The sequence below is a fragment of the Gopherus evgoodei genome, chromosome 6, assembly GCF_007399415.2.
Source record: "Gopherus evgoodei ecotype Sinaloan lineage chromosome 6, rGopEvg1_v1.p, whole genome shotgun sequence".
Taxonomy (NCBI): domain Eukaryota; kingdom Metazoa; phylum Chordata; order Testudines; family Testudinidae; genus Gopherus; species Gopherus evgoodei.
In genome coordinates this window covers 131,945,412-131,960,867 of record NC_044327.1, presented here as the reverse complement: position 1 = coordinate 131,960,867, position 15,456 = coordinate 131,945,412, and the positions used below count along the sequence as shown (strand labels likewise).

Sequence of the window (15,456 nt, the reverse complement as noted above, 5' to 3'; positions counted from 1 at the left end):
TAACCAGCTGATGGCAGAGGAGCTGACTCAGCAAGAGTTCTATATTCCTGGTACATAACACTAATTTACAATTCCACAGCACTTTTCATTCCTCCAAACCACAAAGTACTTAATGAATGCTACATATGGAGTGCCATTAAAATGCAGCTACCAACCATGGCTTCAACGAATACAACACTTTTTGTTTTGCCAATGGCTGTTCACTACTGTTCACTGGGTAGAATGGGTTACTTGAAAATGGCTCTGTATTCTTGTTTAATATATATTCTTGCACTTAAACAAAGCAATGTTTACATGGTGTTGGTTAAGCAGAAGCTGAAAAATAACCATGAAAATATGACTGTGAAACAGCACACATTATTAGTCATTTCTCTTGCTTTACTGATTTTCTTAAAAAAATACAAAAACAACTTTGCTCTTTTATTGTTCTGCCCGTTACTAACACAACTCCCTCCCCCCGTGCTATTCATTACTCCCTGACATTTGGTTTGAATCGTTGTTCATAATAAAGTTGAGTTTAAAAAAATATCAGGAGAGTTGAAATCATTTCTCTTGCTAAGGCACAATACCCTGCTTCATCTGTGCAAATTATTCTGTAGAGATAAAATGGTCCCAATCCTACCAGGAGCTGAGAGCTCTCAATTTCTACTGATGTTAGTGGGAGCTAAAGGTGTTCAGTGGCTTAGCACCCTGGGAGATAAGGCCCACAGACAAGAATTAATTATAGCTCTCACCTCTAACGTTCTAGCTCCTGCGTACATAGCACTGCTAGCTATTGCATGGAATGCCAGATGTGCTCAATGGCAAGTGACCGCATTGCCCACTAGGGACTGCAACCCATAGGGAATATTAATACAGCTACTGGAGATTCAGCATTAGCTTAGATTTCTAGAGCAGAAGGTCCTCAGCAAAAAGTAGGCATAAACTCATTAGACCACCAAGACCGAGTGTCTAATATACCGCTGACCTTCAACGTGTGAGACACAAGACCAAAATAAGAGACAACAAAAATAGCAGAGGGGGTTGGAAATTATCAGTTAAATTTTGTTCATCTCTAACAACTTCCATCCCAAGCTCTCAAAGCACTTTGCAAACATTAAACATACAAGGTAAGGAAATACAACTCATGTTACAGTTGGCAAAGATGAAACAACTTGCCCAAGTTACCAGAAGGAGTCAGTGAAGCTGGGAATAGAGCCCAGCAGTTCTGGCTACTGCTCTTCTGTTCAAAACTCAGAATCTAATTTTTGTAATTATATTTTATTATTAAAATTCTCTGTATGCTCCCTTTCTCCATACCGTCCTTCTGGTGTCAGGAGAGGTCAAGGATTCGATTTTCAATAGGACCTGCAGCTGCTCAACACTTCTGACATTCAGGGCATAAGTGACCTGATAAAAGCAAGAAGGGGAGGGATAGTCTGTGCAGGGATTTGATCTCAGAGCTCTCTGGTTAATGCTTAGATCAGACCATGCTTCTTTATGTGAGCTAGGGTAACCTAGGGGAGTAAAAGCATAATGTAAAGCTCCACAGAAGCTCAGAGTATCTTAACCCCATACAACAGGTTGGTATAAATGTTACATTTCTGCACAACCCTCATCTTATTCTTGTTAAAAGAGCAGCCCAGGTTTCTTTAAAAAATCCCCATTTTCCCCCATGAAAGTATTTATGCTTTGGAACAGAGAAACTGATGCACAGCTCTGAGTGCTGCCTGCATCTCCTTATACTCAGCGCATTTGCAGGCCTCTTCCAGCTTCAGCCAACGAAAAGCCTGATGCTCATCTGAGAGCTTGATCTCCGTGTTACAGTCGTTCATTTCTGCCAGCCAGTAGATGACAGTTTTGGGTTTGCTTCTGACAGTGTATTGCAGTTCCTTCTTAAACCCTTCAATGAGGGTGAACTGACTGGAATTGAGTCCAGCCTCTTCCTGTGTCTCCCGCAGGGCTGTCTGCAGGTCATCTTCACCTGGATCCACATGGCCTGCCCAGGGAGGAGAGAAAAATAAGTCTCTGAGAAGAAAACTGGCTGTTTGGATTGTGTTCGTTCAATTGGCAATAGAGAAAACACATACGCAGTATCTGATTTGCCGTGAAGAACAGCTCATGTGTCCTGTTGTTTAGACCCATTTGCATTCAAGATTGCAGAACACACATTGCATTTCAAACCTATTTATGTCCATCTCAAGGGTTTTAGGATTAGGGTTCATCCCACGTATGCTGACACTGCCAATCAGCACCCAGTGCCCTATACGTGCCAGGAATGTGGTCCCAGTTATTCTCCTCCTTTCCGGTTCTGTGTTCCTGTTGGAGCCCTGCACACCTGCAAAGCCCCAGATGAAGAGACTATATTTCTGACTAAGGAGAACAGGATTAATTAATGCTGTGCCTTAAGTGGCTTAGGGCCTGACTGTCCATTTTTTAATCAAGCAAGCAAGCCCATCAAAGTCAGTGGGATGTCCCACATGAATACAAACTACTCCACAAAAGGGATGCATAAGCAGGCCCCCAGGAACCAGAATGAGGAAGTCAACAAGCCTGATGCTCATGAAGGGCAGCACCAAGCACTTGATCGTCAGTTTTCATCATTGTTTTATATCCAAACACGAAAACTGCTGAGTAGTGAATCACAGAATATCAGGGTTGGAAGGGACCTCAAGAGGTCATCAAGTCCAACCTCCTGCTCAAAGCAGGACCAACCCCCAACTAAATCATCCCAGCCAGGGCTATGTCAAGCCTGACCTTAAAAACCTCTAAGGAACCTCTCTAGGTAACCCATTCCAGTGCTTCACCACCCTCCAAGTGAAAAAGTTTTCCTAATATCCAACCTAAACCTCCCCACCGCAACTTGAGACCATTACTCCTTGTTCTGTCATCCTCTACCACTGAGAACAGCCTAGATTCATCCTCTTTGGAACCCCCCTTCAGGTAGTTGAAAGCAGCTATCAAATCCCCCCCCCACACACTCTTCTCTTCTGCAGACTAAATAAATAAAACTCGGCTTCCCGTCCTGCCCAGGGCATTTAAGCAGTCAGCCACCAAGGCTGCATCAGAGACTGGCAAAAAGGGGACTGATGAAGGAAGAAGGCTGCTATATCATCTTATGAGATGTCACAAGCCACGCTGATCTGGACAAGGTCAATACTTGGGTGAAAGACCTCTAAGGAACACTGGTTTCATGGGTCAGTAGGACATGCTCTTTCCTCTGAATCAGTAGTGAACCATTGGCCTGCTAGGGCACTGTGCGCAGGAAGTGCCATCTTTCATCCGAAATATAAAAGGGAGGTTCCTGATCATTAACAACCCCCTGGCATTTTTAATAAGAGAAAGGTGCTAGTCCGTGTCCTGGATCCAACATTGGTAGATTATGCCTACCTACATTTCCCCAGGCAGTTTGAATCAGATTTGGCATTCTTCTTCACTTCTTGTCCCAACATTTTTTGTGAGTTGATACAAAATAATTATTATTTTGTGGGAGGTTTAGGTTAGATATTAGGAAAACCTTCTTCACTAGGAGGGTGGTGAAGCACAGGGATGGGTCACCTAGGGAGGTGGTGGAATCTCCTTCCTTAGAGGTTTTTAAGGTCAGGCTTGACAAAGCCCTGGCTGGGATGATTTAGTTGGGGATTGGTCCTGCTTTGAGCAGGGGGTGGGACTAGAGACCTCCTGAGGTCCCTTCCAGCCCTGATATTCTATGATTCTATGATTATTAGTGTAGCTCTGCACTGACACACACACACACACACACACACACACACACACAATTAGTAATGTTTCTAAAGTGGTTTGGATGGAAGCTGCTGGGTAGCTGTATGACTAATATCAAATTAAAGAGACCAATATCGCTGCAATGGGATGACAGTACTGCGGCAGGCAGCAGCTTGGAGTAAAGTTATTTCTCTTTCCCTCTCCAAGCCGTCCCTCTAGCCAGCCATGTTACTATTCTAGTTCTCTCCATTCACTCTGGATTCCTCAGGATCACTATCACCATTTCAAGCAGGGATAAATATATCATTCCCAAGTTGTTTTTACTTTCCCTGAGAAAAGCCAGATTTAGTTTTCTCATGAAAATTCTAGACAGGGATATAAATAGAACAAACCAGGCAAAGGCTCAGAAAAGCACAGGCAACTGGGAGTCAAAGTAACTTTCAGAAGGAAGTATCAGAGGGTAGCCGTGTTAGTCTGGATCTGTAAAAGCAGCAAAGAATCCTGTGGCACCTTATAGACTAACAGACGTTTTGGAGCATGAGCTTTCGTGGGTGAATACATCTTGCATCTGAGGAAGTGGGTATTCACCCACGAAAGCTCATGCTCCAAAACGTCTGTTAGTCTATAAGGTGCCACAGGATTCTTTGCTGCTTTTTCAGAAGGAAAACAATATAAAGGGCTCAGTTCATTCATGGTGTAACTCGATCGGTTTCAATAGAGGGCTGTAATGGGATGTGCAGCCTCCCAGCCACCTATAGAGGGAAAGACTTATTTTATACCACTATACATAACTGCAAGTCCAGGATCAGGAAGGGCTCAAACAGGCTCCTAGTAGTGGGCATTAACTTGATAATCTGATGGCAGACATCCTCCAGAAAGACAGAGGTTGATGTACCAGCTTCTCTAATCATTTCCCTCTCCCTATCAGCACGACCTCAATTTTATTTAAGTTGAAACACTGTCTTATATAAATTTGTTGAAGCCTAAATACCATGCTAATGGGCATGTCAGTAAGCCAGATGCTCTTTATCCACCCTTCTTAAGTACCAGGGGCATATCGGCAATGACACCAACCACCCCAGCTAAGGCAACAGAGGACGGTTATGGTGAAAGTAATGGTAAGATCCCTGTGGCATTACCAGGAGTGAACATGCCTTTAGATCTGCTATAGAGACAGCTATAGGTTTTTTTGGTCCATACCTGATGATGGGAAAACACAAAGACCCAGATTCTTAAAGGGAAATCAGTGAAAGTTAGGAGCCTAATACCTTTGAGAATCTGGGCAAAAGTGCCTGTTTTGATCCCCCATCCTCCATCTGCAGCGTTCAGTGTGACTTATCACAGGGTGTTGTGCACAACACCTGCAGAGCCCAGAACTGCCCTCAAGTGGCTCTGCTCTTTTTCCCCTGAGAGCACCAGAGACACGAGAAGGATCATTCTGCCTATGTCCCAAGATCTCTGCCATGTGTACTACAAGGTTCAGCCCTCCTACCCCTCCCATTAGGTACGCATGCAAAGCGGCTATGGGGGATGTGGTATCGAAAGCATCACCTCCATGCAGTCCTGCGGTAGCATGAGGGTGAGCTTCAGATGGTACAACATGCAGTAGCCTGAGCAAGAAAGCCCAATGAGAGTACATGACACTGGGGCTCCCTGCTCTCCAATGACTCCTCATCTGAGACCTGATCCATTTCAAGGGTTAGGCAGTCATGCTATTAGGCTGTGGGAGGTCAGTTAGCTCTACATCTCTCTTTTCATCAGGTTCAGGCATCAGTGTCAGTTTTCTAAGTATTTAGCTGAATTTGGGACTCACATCAAAGGAGAGGTAGTTGATGCTGGTAGGCTAAGGAAGGCATCCGGAGAAGATGAAGCAGAGCTCTGCCTGCCTTTTGGTATTTGGAAGTACAAAGTGATACTATGCGGCTTGGGGCTGAATAAATTACTTTTAAAAGATCAAAAAACAGTTGTGGCTCAAAGTGGCTTTTCCACCCATGTGCTCTTGGCAAGATGGTTATGACTTTTTCTTTCAAATTTGGACATTGCCACGTTTATCCATGATTTCATCACCTTCAGATTTTATCAATACCAATGTGCTCTAGTTATGCCTGAAGCCCACTCAGCAACTGCAGATACTGCAGAACGCAATGGCTCCTTCACTTAGTATTCCAGGATCTGCAATGGGTACTAGTTTGTTTCCAGATAAAATCAAAGGTTGCCATAATGGTATGGACCTAAAAAGTCCTAAATGGTGTACCTCCTGGCTATCTGAGGTGCCTCTATATCCCTTTGGGATACTGTGGCAGCTAGGATCAGCTGGAACACTTGTGACTAGCGTCAGGACTTTCTTGATGAGGAACGCTCAGTCACGGAACTCTCTTTACGCCGTGGATGGTCACAGTCCAGATTTGCTGGCTTTCCGGCACACTGCAAATTCTACTTACCCAGGTTTTTGGCTCAGAGGATACGGGGAGAGCTTTGCCTACCTTCTTCTTTGTATGGGGCAGTTGCACTGAGCTTATGCTACAAGATTGTTTTGGTTAGTGCACCGTACAAAATAAATATTTATCTAGGTGTGATCAGCATGTGCGACATTGTGTCTGGGATATCCAGGAACTATCAAGATGAGTTGAGGAAGTGGGGGAAGAGAGACTAAATCTGAAAGTTAAAAGTGATTTCTGCATTGAATGCTCCCCACTGCCAGAGTCTGAGGGAGGTTCAACTAAATGCCTTCTCTGCCATTCACCGTGAGTGATGAGTAAGGCTGCGATTTAGTCACAGAGGTCAGGGCGCTCATGGATTTCGTGACCTCTGTGATTTTTTTGGCTTCAACTGTCAGCAGTTGAAGCCAGGCTGGAGGCGGGACTATGCACCCCTGCCCTGCAGCTGTGGCTAGATCTGCGGCCGTGAGCTCCTGCCCCCAGCTTGCAGCTGGGGCTGAAGTAGGGGCTGTGTGCCCCTGCCTTGTGGCTTGCAGAAGGGGCTGCGCCCCCATGCACCAAGACCAGGGCTGCAGTGAGGGTCATGTGCCCCCTTCCTCCCCGACCCTGGCTGGGGCTGAAGCTGGGACTGTATTCCTCTGCCCTGCAACTGTGGCCAGCTCCGGAGTGGAGGCTGTACGCCCCCGCTGTGGCTGCAACTGCTGGAGCATGGGCTGTGTCCCAGCTATGGCAGGGGGGCTTGGCAGTTTTCCCCCACACCCCCCAACAGGACTCCAGCTGTCATTCCTCCCCCCGACCGAGCCCTGCCCCCCCGGTTATTTTTAGTGACAGCACAAACAGGTTATGGGCTCCTGTGAAATGTTGTTTATTGCCCGTGACCTGTCCATGGCAAAAATCTTCACCTGAGTGATGAGCCTCTGTGCTACATCCCAGGGCACTGCCAGTGCCTGCCTCCCATTCAGTTATGCACATTCTACTTGCCATAGAGCCTGGGCTAATGCAAACCCAAGTCTGGCCATTGCCCAAGCTTCAATGCAGGATCAGGTGCATGCAGCTGAATAAACTGTGAGGGACACAGCTCTGGTGCTAATACAGTTAATTGTCCCAATTGCCAAAAAAGACTGGAAGCCATTAGACTATTTGCCCTTAGAGGTCTTTACATTCTACAATGCCTCTGGTTCTTGGTACAAGGAACATTAGTGCTGATCTCTGCTAGCGTTATCGGAACGAACATCACCTTTTGGCGGGGTCCAGTGATGCGTGCCATAGGATGTCTGCAGGAGAAGGTACTCGATGTTGTCATCGACTTTAGAAGAGGATCCTGCCTGTAGCCTCCTGTAGATTATCAAGCCACATGCTCTTAGAGCCATAGCCCTTCTACTACCTGTAATGAGAGCAAATACGACCGCAGAGGATGAAACATTACAAACAGAAATAGCAGCTCCGTAATGCAGCATCTATGGAGGCAACTGCACTCGAAGTGAAGTATAGGATGGGTAAAGCCCTTACTGAACCAGAAGTGAGGGGGAGAGAGCTGATTTGCTAGACAAACTGTCAATCACCCAGGCAGACAGTGCTGGGGAAGACTTCCTTTCTCTGCAGGATTCTGGATAAGGAAGCCCTCTGTAAAACTCCTGTCTCCATCTCAGCTACAGTCATAATTTTAGGACTGGTCATCTAGGGGAAGCTAGGCCTGTTATAAGAAATTGGGAGTACTCTGGATGGGTAAATGCACTGATATAGTATAGAAAGGTGTGTTTTGCTTGTTGGGTTTTTTTTCTGATTTAAAATATATTTTTGTTATTACTTTTTGTTAAACTCCTCTGAACTGGCCCCTGGTGATTTGTTTGGACAACCTTGCTATGGCGCTCTGCTAGAGTTCAGATGGACACCCCAAACTTTTCCATGATATTTATCTCCAGCATGCATGAAGACATGCACGTAACAATGTCAGTAGTTATAGTTACACCTCTGCTTATCAGGGTGAGAGCATATTCTCTTTCCTTTGCCTTGAAACCACCACGTCACGAACGACACAAAACCTGACACAAAAATCAAACAAGCTCAACTGGTTCCAGCTGTTTGAGCATGAAACCTTAGCAGTTGTTAACTACAAACCGCAAAGAATACTAGAAGAGAGAGAAGAGAATAAAACAAAGGGAAATCAATGATAAATATTCCGTTTCTAAGTCTTCTATCCTCAGAGACTGCTTACACCTTAAAACTCACGGGAAGTAGCACAGTATTAGACAAGCTATTTTCCAGATGTGATACAGCTTGCACGGGACTGGCCAGCAAGTCCGTGGTAGAAGTGTGAAAAGGGGAAGTCCAGTGGCCCAGGACCCCTGTTTCCATGGCTCTACCTACTAGGTTGTAATGTAAAAAGGCATAGTTGTATACAGAGGTGATACTGTTACCTCCATTCTACAGATGGAAAAATTAAGGCACAGAGAGGGGAAGTGACTTGTCCAGGAAGCTGTGGCAGTCCAAGGTTAGTATCAAGCTGTCCTGACTAACCAGTAGCAAGGCTGCTCCCCTACTGTTTAGTTGCTGTCAATATGCTGCAAGCTATGCCAGTATTTCCACTCATTGGTAAGGCACCTGTGGCAGGAGGGTAAGCAGCAAAGCTCTGAGATTTGTATGTATCCATTCTGGAGGAGCTGAAATCATTAGGAGTGATTCTACCTGCTCTTCAGGTCTGTAGCAATGCAAACCAATTATGTAAGATATTAGCACTATCTCCTATACATGCCTGGAAATTCCAAGCTTCAAGAGTATGGAAGCTAGACACGGGAATAACCTAGACTCTGAAGCCTGTCAACAATTCTCAGTTGCAAAGCACATCTGTGTCCAAGCAAACATGTCCAGCTGTGAGTTGTGCCTAGATAGCAGACACCAGCCCTTCTGGAAACAGGTGAAACCAGGACTAGTCCAGGTGTGTATTAACCTGCAAACATGTCCCCCACCGCCAGCTGGTTCATTCTAAATATCTACTCAGGATCTTAGCTCTTTGCACCCTATGTACATATTCATAGCTTTTAAGGCCAGAAGGAACCACTATATCATCTAGTGAGTCTGACCTCCTGTATAACACTGGCCAGAAAATCTCACCCAGCCATTTCTCCATCAAGCACACGTGGTTCTCAAGTCCCCTCTGTCATAACTTTAGTCCCAGATTTGGACCTTAGCGTCCAAAATATGGGGGTTAGCATGAAAACCTCCAAGCTTAGTTACCAGCTTGGACCTGGTACTTGCTGCCACCACCCAAAAAATTAGAGTGTTTTGGGGCACTCTGGTCCCCCTGAAAAACCTTCCCTGGGGACCCCAAGACCCAAATCCCTTGAGTCTCACAACAAAGGGAAATAATCCTTTTTCCCTTCCCCCCTCCAGGTGCTCCTGGAGAGATACACAGACACAAGCTCTGTGAATCCAAACAGAGTGACTCCCCCTCTCCGTTCCCAGTCCTGGAAACAAAAGCACTTTCCTCTTCACCCAGAGGGAATGTAAAATCAGGCTAGCAAATCCAACACACACAGATCTCCCCCTGATTTCTTCCTCCCACCAATTCCCTGGTGAGCTGCAGACCCAATTCCCTGAAGTTCCCCACTAACGAAAAACTCCAACAGGTCTTAAAAGAAAGCTTTATATAAAAAGAAAGAAAATACATACAAATGGTCTCTCTGTATTAAGGTGACAAATACAGGGTCAATTGCTTAACAGAAATATTGAATAAACAGCCTTATTCAAAAAGAATACAAATCAAAGCACTCCAGCAACTATAGACATGTAAATACCAAAGAAAAGAAACCACATAACTCACTATTTGATCTCTTTGTCCTTACACTTGGAAACAGGAGATTAGAAAACAGAAATCACTTCTCAAAGCTGAGAGAAAAGCAGGCAGACAGACAAAGACTCAGACACAAACTTCCCTCCACCCAGAGTTGAAAAAATCCGGTTTCCTGATTGGTCCTCTGGTCAGGTGCTTCAGGTGAAAGAGACATTAACCCTTAGCTATCTGTTTATGACACCCTCACCAAACTTTTCAATGACAATTTAATACTATGTCTCTTCAACCTCCCTCTCATTCCTGTATTTCTCATAGAGCCAAGAAAAAGCAGTCAGCACATGAAGTGAATAATACTTGGCATTTCAAGAGTTCATCACCTACAGATATTAACTGATCTTCCAACCCTCCATGAGTAGGGCCCTATCAAATTCACTGCCACGAAAAATGCGTCATGGACCACGAAATCTGGTCTTTTGTGTGCTTTTACCTTATATTACACAGATTCATGGGGGACCAACATTTCTCAAATTGGGAGTCCTGACCAAAAGGGAGTTGTGAGGGGTTACAAAGTTATTTGGGGGAGGTGAGGGGTCACACCGTCTTCAGAGCTGGGCGGCCGAAGATCAGTGGCTGTTGGCGGAACACCCATCTCTGAAGGCAGAGCCCTGCCAGCGGCAGCATAGAACTAAGAGTGGCAATACCATACCATGCCACTCTTACTTCTGCACTGCTGCCTCCAGTGTTGGATGGCAAGAGAGTGGCAACTGCTGACCAAGGGCCCAGCTCTGAAAGCAGCAGTGCTACCACACTATTCTTACTTCTGTGCTGCTGCTGGCGGCATCTCTGCCTTCAGAGCTGGGCCTCTTGCCAGCAGCTGCCACTCTCCGGCTGCCCAGCTCTGAATGCAGCAGCAGTGCAGAAGTAAGGGTAGCAATACCGCAACCCTCCCTACAATAACCTTTCGACCCTCCCCCCAACTCCTTTTTAGGTCAGAACTCCGACAATTACAGCACTGTGAAATTTCAGATTTAAAATATCTGAAATCATAAAATTTACAGTTTTTAAAATCCTATGACCATGAAATCAACCAAACTGGACCATGAATTTGGTAGGGCCCCATCCATGAGGTAGGTAAGTGCTTTGATTCCTGTTTAACAAAGCACAGTAGAGAGACATCACTCTTTCTGGTGGAGCTGGCTGTATCATTTGTGGGTCCCCAAAAACCCACAGGAGAATTAGGCAGGGAGCAGCCTCACCCTCTGCTACCACCAACTGCCAGCTGGCTCCTAGTATGCTGTGTTCTAACTTGGACCAAGGAGGTTATAGTGCTTGTTGGAGACACAGAGTTCAAGGCCACTTGGGTTGAGGCAGGGTATGAAACAGTGAGACATTTAGGTAGAGGTGGAGCAGCACACACTGAGAAATGGCTTGGCCTACTTGGCCAGGCCACTCCATTCAGGGAGGAATAGCATACGTGGGGAAGAGAAGGAGGAGCTGGCCTGCTGGAGGTTGAGTAGCAGATGCAGAAGGAAGAGGAGATCCAGGTTATGCAGATCAAAGCAGAGTAATAATATCTACCCCTTCTAAAGTGCTTTAACTAGCGCCAGGGTCAGCCAGGTCAGTGGCAGAGCTGGGAAGATAATTCAGTCAATGTGATCTTATTGTAATTCTTGTATTATGTGTCATGTTTTTTAAAGCCACGTGGAAACGTGAGACCCTCCATTTTCATTTAAAACTAAAAAATAAGTGTCTAATCCTCACTGTGGTGCAAAGCTTGAAAACATGACCGCTAGAGGCACAAATCCCAGAAGAGAAGTAAAAAGAACCCCAGATGTGTTGTGTTGTTAGAAATCTTGTTATGATTTTCAATCCCATAATTTTCTGGGGCCTGACTCGATTTTTGAAAACGTGGAGCTGCACTGCTAGTGTAAAAGCTGGCTGCCCCCCCCCCCCAATAGATTACAAGCGGCCAGTGGGGGTAAGGGGGAGTCAGTACTGCTCATGGAAACAGTAGCCTGAACTTTTGCACTCTCTCTTTTCCTCTGCCTCAAAGCAGGATGATCCTGCTCCAAACCAGTCAGTACTACCCAGATAACGGGAGCATGAGATTTTACACTTACCAATCAAGTATTAACACGCAAGGGTCTTTGTCTGAAAGTGTATAAAAGGTTTGTAAAATGTGTGTAAGACAGAGTCTTTTGTACCAAGGTACAGGCTCTCCTTTTTTCTGCAGAATAAAGCATTTTTCCTTATCCCTGTCAGGCTGTTAATTGGCTCTCAGCTAGGCAGACCCGATATTTCGGTAACACTAGTAATGCATGGGGACAGTAGGATGGGATGGGGTCTGTAACTCCTCGGTGAGGGCAAAGCAGCACATGCTGGGAAGAGGAGGGGTCTGGGTCGAGAGAGCAGCGCATGCACACTCGGAAACAAGGCATGTGTGCGCCCTTCAGGCTGAACCAGGGCAGCGCACTGTGCAAAGCATGTGCCGGAGAATCTCCCGTGGAGGTGGGACAGTAAACTGGGAATCGAGGGGCTGGGTCCGCCCACTCCCACAACAGTGTTAGCTCCCTCTCTCTCCCCCCCAATCAACCCCAAGGCCCTCCTCTCTCTCCCCCCCAATCAACCCCAAGGCCCCCCTCTCTCCCCCCCACTATCCCAACCAACCCCAAGGCCCCCCTCTCTCTCCCCCCAATCAACCCCAAGGCCCCCCTCACTCCCCCCCCACTATCCCAATCACTCCCAGGGCCCCCCCTCCCCTAATCAACCCCAAAGCTCCTCTCTCACCCCAATCAACCCCAGGGCCCCTCCTCTCCCCTAATCAACCCCAGGGCCCCCCTCTCTCCCCCCCACTGCCCTAATCAACCCCAAGGCCCCCCTCTCTCCCCCCCAATCAACCCCAAGGCCCCCTTCTCTCTCCCCCCACTATCCCAATGACTCCCAGGGCCCCTAATCAACCCCAGGGCCCCCCTCTCTCCCCCCCCCATCCCAATCACTCCCAGGGCCCCCCCTCCCCTAATCAACCCCAAAGCTCTTCTCTCACCCCAATCAACCCCAGGGCCCCTCCTCTCCCCTAATCAACCCCAGGGCCCCCCTCTCTCCCCTCCAATCAACCCCAGGGCCCCCCTCTCTCCCCCCCACTGCCCTAATCAACCCCAAGGCCCCCCTCTCTCCCCCCCCAATCAACCCCAAGGCCCCCTTCTCTCTCCCCCCACTATCCCAATGACTCCCAGGGCCCTCCTCTCCCCTAATCAACCCCAGGGCCCCCTCTCTCCCCTCCAATCAACCCCAGGGCCCCCCTCTCTCCCCCCCACTGCCCCAATCAAACCCAAGGCCCCCCCCTCTCCCCCCCGCCCCAATCAACCCCAAGGCCCCCCTCTCTCCCCCCCGCCCCAATTAACCCCAAGGCCCCCCTCTCTCCCACGCCAACCAACCCCAGGACCCCTCTTTCTCCCCCACAATCAGCCCCAGGGCCCCCAGTTACTCGCAGGGGTTCCACTCCCCTAACCCCGCCCTCTCCCCTAGCCGAGCCTGCCCTGCCCCACTCCCGTCTCACCTGGCTGCCAGCTCCTGCTCTTCCGGGACAAAAGGAATCAGCGCTAAGGGGCGGGGCTGATACACACTGACACCAGCCTCAGCCAATCATACATGCAGAGAAGAGCCAATGGGAGGCTCGCTTTGGGACGCTCTGGATGGGATTTGGCAGCTCGGGCGGTCCGTCACACACCTCTAGCTTTCGATTGGTCATCGGGGAAAACTCCGCCCCTTCCTTTGCGTCCCATTCGCTTGTTCCGGGCCCGGGCGGCGCCAGTCTGGGCGCGAGCGTTCGAACCGGGCAGGCGGCGTTGCTATGGGGACGCGGCCTAGTCGCGGCTGCCCGAGCCTGTGCGGGGTGGGAGTCACGAGTCAGCCGGGCTCTAGCCCCGGGGAGGGCGGGCGCGGTGCTGCTCGCAGGTAAGTAGCACGGGGGTTCATGGGGTCAGAGCGCAGCGGGGTCAGAGGGCGAGGGCACCCCAAGTGGGGGGGAGGTTAGGGTGCAGATGCCAGAAACGATGGGCCCAGTGGGCCCTGACCTGTCCTGGTCTTGGGCGTTACCATGGAGACAGCGGGACGCGGGGGGCGCTGCCCATCCCCCATCCGAGCATGGTGCAAACAAGCAGGTCAGATGCGGCCCCTTCTCTGGATAGCCCTGGCCACGGAGATGGTGGGTCGGGATGTCAGGCATGTCATGGGTGCCCCTGAGCCGGTGAATGTCACCAGCGGGTCCCACTCTGCCCCAGAGACCAGGAGGCCCAGATCTGCCCCTGCCCTTTCCCAGAACGGATGATGCCCTGGAGACTAGGAGGTGCTGCCCCATCTCAGAGCGACACAGAGTCCAAGGCCAGCGGCAGCAGCAGCAGCCACCAGACCAGCTTGTCTGACCCCTGCTTAGCACAGGCCACCCAGCTCCCGGCACTCCAAGTATCATAGCAGACAGAAAACCAGAGTATAGGAGGGACTGAGGCACAATAGCAGGGAAATGATGAAGTGAGATACACTCAGATACTCCCGGCAACTGCCTGCACCTACATGCTGCAGAGGAAGATTTGCCGGGGGGGGGGGGAACCCCAGGTCACTGCCAGTCAGACCTGGAGGAACGTCCCAACGTATGATCAGTTAGCACTGATCTGAGCACTGCCAAAAAGGTGACAAGTCCCATCATGCGTTGCCTCATTCTCATGTGAACATTGGTGCCTTAGCAGCAAAGAATCCTGTGGCACCTTATAGACTAACAGACGTTTTGGAGCATGATGACATGCATCTGAGGAAGTGGGTATTCACCCACGAAAGCTCATGCTCCAAAACGTCTGTTAGTCTATAAGGTGCCACAGGATTCTTTGCTGCTTTTACAGATCCAGACTAACACGGCTACCCTCTGATAATTGGTGCCTTATTTCACTGTGGATATTGCCTTGTGGTTGTGGAGACAGGATCTGAGCCTCACCACAGAGATGGTGGGTACCAGTGGGCACTGCCCCATCTCAGTCTGAGCTTTGCCAGGGAAGTGATAAGTTCTAGTGGATGCTCCCCATTGTCTGATTCAGTTTGAGTGTCATGAAGGATGTGATTACTGGACCCAGCTTGGAATGCTCTGCCTTGATCCTCTTGGTTACCCTGACATTGTATTGTGGCTCCTGCAATCTCCGGTGGGCTGCCACCTCCCCATATCTATTAAGAAAACCAGATTAGCTGCAATTTTCTCTACTTTATACAAATGAGGTCAGGCCCATGGATTCCTTCCTTCCTTGCTTGGTCATGTGCCTGCTCAGATTTATATTCAGCTCATTATGACAGAATGTTTATTTAGATTGTAAGCAATTTGGGGTAGGGACTGTCTCTTTCTCTTTCTTCTGTTTATACAGTGCCTGGCACAATGGAGTCCTGGGCCATGACAGGCTGTGAGGAGCCACAATAATATAAATCAAGAATAATAGCAGAGCTAATTCTTTTTGTCTCAAGCATCCGGCACATGGATATGCTGATACA

At 48.3% G+C, this 15,456-nt stretch overlaps 2 protein-coding genes across 2 annotated transcripts in view; one reads left to right on the top strand and one right to left on the bottom strand.

The window, feature by feature from the left end:
- Nucleotides 1–231: 231 nt before the first annotated feature.
- On the bottom strand, nucleotides 232–13,545 carry NUDT2 (nudix hydrolase 2). Its single transcript, XM_030566151.1, has 3 exons — nucleotides 13,487–13,545; nucleotides 7,378–7,524; nucleotides 232–1,978 (listed from the first exon to the last, which is right to left on the bottom strand). Exons 2-3 carry the CDS (start codon nucleotides 7,508–7,510, stop codon nucleotides 1,665–1,667), a joined length of 447 nt encoding a protein of 148 aa, XP_030422011.1. The 5' UTR covers nucleotides 7,511–7,524; nucleotides 13,487–13,545; the 3' UTR covers nucleotides 232–1,664.
- Nucleotides 13,546–13,769: 224 nt separating this feature from the next.
- The window catches only part of KIF24 (kinesin family member 24), a 40,146-nt gene continuing 38,459 nt past the window's right edge, over nucleotides 13,770–15,456 (top strand). The window contains exon 1 of the mRNA XM_030566150.1: nucleotides 13,770–13,884. The gene's annotated coding sequence lies outside the window, so the exon portion shown is untranslated. The remainder of the gene's footprint in view (nucleotides 13,885–15,456) is intronic.

What these genes read in the sequence shown, in the direction of transcription:
- NUDT2 (XM_030566151.1), bottom strand. Translation starts at nt 7,510, where the DNA reads ATGGCTCTAAGAGCATGTGGCTTGATAATCTACAGGAGGCTACAGGCA. An exon ending in TCACTGGACCCCGCCAAAAG is followed by an intron (nt 1,979 to 7,377) that starts GTGATGTTCGTT and finishes CTCCCTGGGCAG; the next exon opens with GCCATGTGGATCCAGGTGAA.